At 39.9% G+C, this 9,999-nt stretch overlaps 1 protein-coding gene across 1 annotated transcript; it reads left to right on the top strand.

Moving 5' to 3' along the window:
• Positions 1-485: 485 nt before the first annotated feature.
• On the top strand, positions 486-7,265 carry LOC4352677 (uncharacterized). Its single transcript, XM_015763504.3, has 6 exons — positions 486-1,287; positions 2,115-2,191; positions 2,578-2,620; positions 2,901-3,027; positions 5,666-5,780; positions 6,764-7,265. Exons 1-6 carry the CDS (start codon positions 933-935, stop codon positions 7,217-7,219), a joined length of 1,173 nt encoding a protein of 390 aa, XP_015618990.1. The 5' UTR covers positions 486-932; the 3' UTR covers positions 7,220-7,265.
• The last annotated feature ends 2,734 nt before the right edge of the window (positions 7,266-9,999 follow it).

The raw sequence follows: 9,999 nt of genomic DNA, 5'->3' as shown, positions 1-9,999 counted from the left end.
ATAAGATAAATAAGATAAACAATGTAAAGTTCTACAATCCACATATATACTAAGAACAATATTTAAACGTTATAACGGTCGAACAAAGTCAATAGCGAGTTGTTATACCTGCTATAGCGGTAGTGAAGCGCTATAGCGGGCGCTAAGTTACAACATGCTACCTTGTAGCGGTAGCGGTACAGCTCCACTACCACTATAGCGGTCACTATTGTGGATGTTACGAATACTATTTACTACCTTAATTGCAGGTATAAAAGAAAAGCTCGCGTCATGAGAGGTCCCTGAACCGGTCAATTCAATGGAATAAATCAATGGTGATCAATGAAATACTACTAGAGGACAGTGAGATGGATGCAGTGCACAGGCCGGAGGGGGGCGTCCATCCACAGTCAGATCCGTTAAGCTAGCATGTCACACTCCAACCGCTCTCTGTCTCCTCCCTTCTTATATGCCTTTCCCATTTCATGAAAGGCAGCTCAACCCTTTCATAGTTTCATCTCTCAATCTCTCTCTCTCTCTCTCTCTCAAACACACATAATATTCCCCTTTCTCTCTCTAGGCATTATTCCTCTGATTTCTTTTACTGCCTCTTCTCTCTCTAACCTTATTCCCCCCTACCTGGACACTGTAATGCTCTCTCTCTCTCTCTAACCTTATAGTAGTAGCATCAAGCTTTCTCTCTCTCTCTAGAGGCCTTTCCTTTCTCATCTCTCTAGTTCTCTAGAACACACACACACACAAACCCCCATACAAAAATGATATGCTACTCATGACCTAATCACCCAATTCCCACTACCTCTCTTCTCCTCTCCTTCTTCTCCTCCTCCTTTTCTTGGAACCAAACAACAACAACAAACTTACTCTCCCACACTTAGCTAGCTCACACACCACCATTGTTGGCTAGCTAGCTAAGCTTTTAATTTGTTGAAGCAATGAGCACAACTACTGCTACTACTACTCCTCAGCCTTCTTCTTCCTCCTCTGACGAAGCTGCCATGGCGCCCGATCTCTCCCTCCACATCAGCCCACCGTCGCCGGCGCCCGCCACCGAGCCGAGGCTGGAGCTGGGGCTCGCCGACGACACGGCGGTGGCGGCGGCGAAGACGACGACGGACGATGAGCGGCGGCGACAGCCGCACCAGCCGATCCAGACGGCGCATGGGTTCAAGAAGAGCTCCGGCTCCGGCGGCGGTGGGAAGAGGAGCGCGAGGGCTCCGAGGATGCGGTGGACGACGGCGCTGCACGCGCACTTTGTGCATGCGGTGGAGCTTCTTGGCGGCCATGAGAGTATGTTCATGCTAGCACCCCACAACAACAACAACAAAAAAAAGAAGAAAAAACTTACTAATTATTACATGTATATATATGTGTCTACATGCATACATGGATATTCATACACATGTATATATGGGGATGTATTGAGTTTTGATCATTGGTTTTACATGTGAATTCTTTTTTTTGGGGGGGAGGGGGGTTGATCATGGTGATCTTTGCAGTAGTCTTTGTCTTGTATTTTCTGGAGTTCTTGGAGTTCTCTTTTGTTGTTTCATGAAGTGTTCCTTATTCTGAAGGAATAAAATGTTCCATGAGCAATTGGACTAATTGTATATGTATTATCGCATGATCAGATTCTTGCCATGCATTTGGCGTTAGTGTGTTTCTTTTTTTGTGTTTTCCCACACCTTCTGTTTGGTTTCTTTCAGAGGACACATTTTCAAGATGAGGAAACTGTACAATGTAGACAACACCCCACTTTTACTAACTGTTAAAGTTTGATTAATTAAATAAACAACAAATCTAAGTAGCATATGTTTTTTCCCTTGTTAGTTAAAGCTGCAACTATATATTGGTATTTGGGAGGAATTATACGATTGAGTGGCTTATTAATTAGCTCTTTACTACTTTGCTGCTTATTAGCTGTATGCTTTTCTTAATTAAAGAAGGTTTCATTGTCTGTTTACACCAACTAATTTATCAGTAAATGGCCTTTAATTAAGTAGCAGCAAGCTTGTGATCTTTCTACTATATATATATATATATTTGATTTCCATCCATGCATGTGGATGTTCTTGGTTCTGAAACTCTCTTGATTTGTTTTTTGTTATATCTTCTAGGAGCAACACCAAAGTCAGTCTTGGAACTGATGAACGTGAAGGATCTTACTCTGGCTCATGTTAAGAGCCATCTGCAGGCAAGTTACTAGAGAGGCTTCTCCTAATCTTTCACCTGGATATATGTATATGCTATCTCTAGTCCTAGACGCCTAGCTCCACACAAACATTAACTAATTTCACTCTGCTTATTGATTTTTTTATCGCTCAAAAACAAAAGGATGTAACTAAGCTTAGCAGCATGTTCAATAGAAGATTAATTTAATAATTGTTAATTATTTGTGAGCTGATAGTTGATACCAAGTACCACTTGTCCTTACATATGTACACCTATATGATATATTAGTTAATCTAGTTATATATATTTTCTAAGACTAGCTAGGGCCAAATGGAAAAGAACACTGAGGAGACATGTCAATCTGAAATCTTTCCCCTTTCTTATCCTTTTCCACTTTCTTTCTTGCAGATGTATAGAACTGTGAAGGGCACAGACAGATCATGTGTTGCAGGTAAATATATATATTGCCTAGATGTCTTAATATTTTGATCCTTTTGGAATACCATGCATGGCCTGAACTGATTCATGGTCATGTCACACACAGTGAAGAATTATTGGCATGGGGTGTGTATGTGACATTGCTCCTAGACTGTGTGTGCCCCATAAAGCACAGCCATGGGGATAGCTTGTACCTTAGTGTGAAGTGCATCCATATTACTAACACATATGTTTGTATTTTGCAAATGTGATGAGACATATGCATATGTATGGTGTGTGTGTGTTTGTTGCAGGCCATGGCCAGGCCAGCAGAAAGATGGGCTTCCTGATGAGAAGAGGTCTTGTTGCTGAAGTGGATAGCTTTGATGGATTCAACAACAACAACATGGTCAACACTACTTCCAACAATACTACTTCTAGGTATGTACATACATTAATTAATTTGTGATCAGACTGGATCTAGTACTTATACATATTAGCATTGATGAATTATGCTTTCATATATATGCATGTCCGGATCTTTCTGTCTGCAAGTCTGCAAACTTTGCTGCATTTGGAGGGTTTATACTTATGGATGAGTTGTATATATATGCATGTATTGTACATCATTAATTGCCTTATTCTACACTCCTACATGTGGAAGCATACCTTGTTGTGTGATATAGGGATATGGGAGGAAATTAAATTGTGATGGCAGGATCTAGAGGAATTTGACCACATTATTTTAGTAGGTGTGGTCAGTTTGGACTATATATATGTGATCCCTAGACTCCAGCTGTACTGCTGTCCTTAATTTAGTCTAAGGTTCTGGATTTTAATAGAGTATAAATGAGTAGTAGTTAATTCTACCTCCAAGCAAAGGGAATGTATAAGCATCATGTGTGCTTTGAAAAATCTTAGAAGTGTACCGTGAATAATACTCAGTGTGTAGCATCAGTTTGGACTTTGTGGTTATTCAATTTGTTGCTTGTTTTTGTTTCAAGTTGGAGAGTTTCAATTTATAAAATTCCCAATTCTATAAGTTTTTGGAATTTTGACTGTTCTTTTTTAATTTATTTAAATATATAGGCAAGATAATAACAGCTGCAATCTTGTTAATAGAATTAATACTATATATTGTCTTGTTGCATATGAGTAAAGTACCTCGGAATATCTCTTCTTGACATAAAGTTATGGAATAGTTTGTCTCGCGAATTTAACAGTAGGATGTTACAGAAGTTCTCAGCCATCTGAAAAGGTCTTACATACATGCCTGCGCTAAATTGCAACATATATTCAGAGCAATGCATGGCAGTTAATTTGATGTAAATTGCAACATTTCAAAAGCAATATGACAGATTTTGATGTCTGCATACTTCTTGATTGGGATCCCTATTAGCTATAGCAATGCAGCCTTTTCCTGCCCTTCCATCAGTTCTTTTCCATCTGAAATGAAATTGTTCATCATACTTTTAACTGCTAGTCATCAACTCATCAGCAACTATCTATCTTTATTTCTGCATCTACTACACATCTCTCTCATCAGAGAGCAAGCATGCATCCATCCATGCATGCCTAGGGTGACAGTTCTGCATGTCTGTGTCCTGTACTACCATTTGTACTGTGCTTCTTCAGATTTCAAACTCCCATGCAAATATATGCATGCAGAAAAAAACACTCATGCACAGTAGACACTAGCGAAAGGCAAAGACACTGACAGACTAGCTAATTAAGCAGGCAGGCAGCTCCAATCTCTTGTAAGAACAAAACTTGTGCATTGCATGCATGCATATATGCAGTATAGGATGATCCAGGTAGGGGACACAAATAAAATTAAACACTGTGCTACATAATACTGGTAGTACTGATCAAGGGGGGTCATGATGAACAGGGGGACTTTTTTCTCCTCCTCCAAACTTGCAGCTGCAGTACTGAATCTGCTGGTCACTATGCATGCATGCATGCATTTTTTTTCCTTACTCCCTCCCCCCAAATAAATCGATTCCTATAATTCAAACTTTGTTCCAAAATAAATTACCTGCCTTTGGTCCACGAATTGAGATTTTATCCTTCCTGTACTCTTTACCTATCCACCCACCGATACTAGCTAGTTTCCGATTAACTAGGGGCATTGTAGTCTTTTTTTCCTCATCACTAAATAGTCTCAAGATTTAAGAATTTGATTTATTTTGGGACAAAGAAAGGAGAGAGAGAGAGAGAGAGGTCCCTCCCATGGCCAGCAAAGCCAGTCCTCCTGTTGTGGGTTTTTGATCAGATCCATATCAATTGTCCCTCTGATGGCCCTATCAGGGGGGTTGCACAATTGTTGGTGGAATCTTGCATACAACAACTAGAACAAGACAAGGGCAACTTCATTGGCCTTGACCAGAGGAGAAAAAGGCTGCCCCTTAGCTTAAATAGTGGCAAGCATGGACAAGCCACTTGGCAGCAACTAGCACAGTTAGACTGATGTGGCCTTGGTTTCCAACAGCTCTGTCCATATACAAGCTAGCCAGTCCCTCCCCATTGATAGTGTCATTTCTAGCTGCTACCTAACTAAATAAACTTAGCTAGATTCCAATCACTTCATGGTTAAATTAAATTAATCATGTTAATAACTATCTTACTGGCATATTATCTTAGTAAATGCTCCCTTAGCTAGACTACCATTTCATGACAATGTGCTGCAATATTGCTACTCATGTAACTTGTTAACTATCTTAATGGCATCTTATCTTAATAGCAAATACTTAACTGGAGTACCATTTCCATGTCAAATGTGATGCTAATATTGCCAATGGTAACTAGTTAACTATCTTAATGGCATCTTATCTTAATTAGCAAATACTTAACTGAACCACCATTTCATGTCAAATGTGCTAGCTAATATTGCTAGTGGTAACTTTGTTAACTATTTTAATGGAATCTGATCTTATTAGCAAAAACTCCATTCACTAGACCAACCATTAATTTCATGTAAAATTTTCTACTAATTGATTGCTATGGGTAATTAACTAGTATAACTTGTTTAACTGACAAGATGAAGAATGCATCACATGCGCATTGATTTGTACTGCAGGAAGTCCCAGTCACCAGGAGAGCAGCAGCTGCAGGATCTTCAGAGCGGTTGGCCTCCTCATTACCTCGCATCATCTGAATCTGATCACCTCCTGATGGAGCAAAGGTTAATGCAGGTACTGCATATATATATACTGCCCATTTGAGCAATAAGTAACGCCCCATTTTGTTCATCAATTCAGTCGCAGATCAGAGCTGGGAGTTATTAATATTTCCCTGCCACAGATCTCGATGCATTAATATGGATCACGACCGCACATTTAATCTCTAGTATTGCAGTAGTACATCCAGCAGTATAGGACTACTGACCATCAGAGTTAAACTTGTTACTAGTCGTAGTAGTTGAATGCTGTAGTTACAGGAGCAGTATATCCTCTCTATACCTCTGAATATCTGATGATCTGATCCCTCTTGCATGCTTGGTGCAAAGAGGATATCTTAAATGTTGCTAATGCATGCTATCACTGCCACTGTGGCAGCTTCCCTTATAGCTTGTTAATTAAGTACAACCAGCTATAGCTCAATGTGATCAGTAAACCATATATTGATATATACTGGGTAGTAATTGTAATGCTTAACTACAATAATGCAAGCACAAAAGATAGCTAATGATAATCAGAAAGAAGCTAAGTCATTAGTTAATTTCACTCTGGGGAAAATTCAGTAGGGACTTCTCTACGCATCGGTTATTTGAAACGAACAGCATCAGACAACACGATATTTGGTGTTGTTCGTTTCAATATAATGATTCAGGGCCAAAATATACATAGAGAAGTTCCTACTGAATTTTCCCCTGAATCATCATTACACACAAAAGAAAGATACTAGCATTCACGAGCTCTGAATAAGATTTAATCATCCTACAAAACAAAAGGTAAATAACTCTGAAATTTCGGTAATTAAAGAAAGTTGATACAAGGCTTCAAGGAGACCTTCCTGTCCATCGTCTTCTCTCTAGCTCACACGTCCCAAGCTTAATTAGCTGATCAGATGCAAATTAAATGCTTGTGATTAGCTAATTTTATTACTATACGTGAACTGATCATCAGATAGATCTGAAATTGATCAATCTTATGTAAATAAAATGTATCTTTTTCAGGAGATATGGAAGGGTGCAGCAGCAGCAGCAGCACACGATCACCATGATCAAGAAGCAGCCACCGCCGCTGCTCTCCATCACGATCAGCACGTCCGCCGTCTCGACCACATCGTCGCCGGCCGGCCACCGCCGCCGCCGGCGTCGAGCAGCAGCGGCGGCGGCGGCGACACGATGGCCAGCTCCCTCGACTGGCTGCTGGCGTCGCGGCGGCAGGAGCAGCACAAGTACGGTGACCGCCACTACGACGACGACGACGGCGGCTACTACACGGCGGCTCACCGTGGTCAAGCTGCGGCGGCCATGTCGGCGGCGGCGGCGGCGGCGAGCGGCGTAGTGAAGGATCGTCGACCGAGCCTGGAGATGAGCCTGGGGAGGCAGGGGTGGGAGATCAGCATGGAGCAGCGAAGCAGCGTGGAGTACTCTTCCAAGGAGCTAACCCTCCTCAAGTGCTTGTGAAATTGAATTGATTGATTGGTTATAAATCTTATGGCTTTTCACTTAATTATTATTATTATTATTACTATTATTAGTGGTTGAATTAAATTAATGGTCAGTGTAGTGCAGTCAAGAACAAACGCGCGAGATAAAAATCACCAAAGCTTTTTGTGTAGTACTAGTAGGGTGCCCGTGCGTTGCTACAGGAAATTTTGATCACGGGAAAAAAAATTTGGCAATCCAAAAGAAACTACGAGTTGCGGCGGCCAGTTGTGTGCGGGCCGGCGGGTGGGCGGCGATTTTCACGTATTTTTTAAATTTTTTTTGCTCTTCGATTAAATCTTCATTGCCCAATCATTTTTCAAAGAAATCTAGTGATGGGATGCAATCTTCGAACTTACATTTTTTAGCACGGCATATCAATATTGACAAGGCAGGAAGAAAGTGACTCAAATTTTGAGCTATCATTGTGTTGTTATATTTTGATAGTATCTGTCCAGCCAGATGGTTTATATCGGGAACAAAGATCTTCCTATTAAACTTTGAGGAAAAACTTTTTAAGAAATTTTGCGATTAACAACTAACAAACGCTCAAATTCTATTATTTTGCAGAATCTGCCTCTAGTTGAGCTGGTCTCCGGCAGACATACAATCTCAAGGCAATAAGTATACATGTTGTAAATTAAAATTAAAATTTCTAGGTGTAACAAAATTATCACCCTTTTGTATCCTGAGGTTTATTCACATGCAAAGCACCGGAGTTCAATAAACCATGAAGATGCTTCTTTTTTTACTTTAAAAGTTGTTTCTAACCTAGCTATTAAGTTCAATATGTCACTATGGTCCTAAACTGATCAGTCCTGAAGTTGTTCTTTACACTCCAGCAATGCTTATAGATGTCTAGTTGATTACAACTTGATTTTTACTCCACAAATTTGGCATCCATGAAAATGTCCTCTCTAATTGAGCTATATTAATTGATCATTTGTAGTTGGGGATAGAAACTTTAGAAAAGTTGATTGAATACCCAGAATTTGTGGGGACTACACCCACATGCTTTGCAAATCAATTCTATCTGCTATAGTGTTTCCAAACATGTATTGTATATTTCCAAAGTACCAATAGAACAGTACCAATCAGACCAAATGACAAAATGAACCGTGAAAAAACTGATACTAAAACTAATTTACATAGAAAGGCTTCTTAGTTTTCAATCACAGAAAATGAATGCCTGTCTTAGTAATGCAAACTCCCTAATCATCTAATTTCACTGAAAGGTAGTTGGCATTGAAGTGGCATATGGCACAAAAGGCCAATCAGGATCATCAGAGGATGGCCTCCTGATTTACCTTGTTTGCATCCCAACAGTATACCAAAGGCATAGAACATATGGATCTCTGTCTATAGGCAAATCCCCCTATGTTATCCCTGTCAGCTGCTTCAAATAAAACAGCTATATCAGTCCTGTATTATGTGCCATTTTTGCACATGATTTAGCTGATTTTGGAGTTCTCCAGACAGTAAAATTTATAAACTTGACAAAGTAAGAAACCCCAGGCATCTGAAACTAAAACTAAATTATATACCATTATTAAGAAAGGAGGAATGTGATCACAAAACAAAACACAGAACAAGGAGGAATGCGATCAGTTTACCTAGAGCAACAGGCTAAGTTAGTGTCAGATGCGATGCAAAGGGCAAAGTTGAGAATTTTTTTTTAAAAGTAAAACTGCAAGAGCACTTTGTGTCACCTTGCTTTATATGGCTTCGTCTGAACTTTGGTCACCTAAATTGCACCGCATATGCACTTTTCTACACAATTAGGTTGAGCAAAAGCTTTCAGACCTAAACAAATCAGAAACTACACAAGTATTCACAAGCAGAGTTCAGTTGTTCAGTAATCTATCTCCAAGAGTCAGTTGTTCAGGTGTTGCAGTCCAAACCTTTTGCAATGATGAGAAATTTGATTAGTTGCATACATTATGATATAGTTATTGTACTTAAAGTCAACCATTCTCCTCAAATTTCATGCACTTTCACAGCTATTACCTGGCAACTTGACAGTCCTGAGAGAGAAGCTCGCAACCTGCAATCTATAATAAGCATCAGAAAATGGGATTGCAATTTGGCATTTCAAAGTTCACACTTATAGTATATATATACTCCCCCCATCTATCTTTGATCAGAATATAACTTTGTGACCAGTTGTATTGCCTGTGATTTCTGAAGGATGCAACAGAGCACTATATCACCCTCAATGGGATTTTTGGAGCAGAGAATACAGTCTGCCAAAAAGAGAAGAACAAAGACAAATTAGAAGAAAGGATGCAACAGAGCACTATATCACCTTCAATGGGATTTTAGGATAATACAGTCTGCCAAAAAGAGAAGAACAAAGACAAATTAGAAGAAAGGATGCAACAGAGCACTATATCACCTTCAATGGGATTTTTGGAGCAGAGAATACAGTCTGCCAAAAAGAAAAGAACAAAGACAAATTAGAACAAGATTGAATCCCCAAGCCAACACAATACACGTGAACTCTTGGTAGATGAAGAAACCGCTAAAAGTGGAAATTGTATCTCGTCGATGCAGCCATATCCAGGGGGAGCTCACGAATCCTACGGTGGCGGCGTCGAGAGGCGAGGCGGCAGGATGAGGAGGCGACACAATGGGGGAGTGATGGCTGAACAAATGCATAACAGCCATTGATAATTTAATATCAGGATTATTTACATTATGCTGGAGACGGCAATCGAATGACAAGTCCATTTATATAATAAATTTTGCGTCACACATGC

This window comes from Oryza sativa, chromosome 12 (genome assembly GCF_034140825.1).
Source record: "Oryza sativa Japonica Group chromosome 12, ASM3414082v1".
NCBI classification, from domain to species: Eukaryota; Viridiplantae; Streptophyta; class Magnoliopsida; order Poales; family Poaceae; genus Oryza; species Oryza sativa.
The sequence above is the reverse complement of the archived record's forward strand: the minus strand, read 5'-3'. Positions and strand labels throughout refer to the sequence as shown.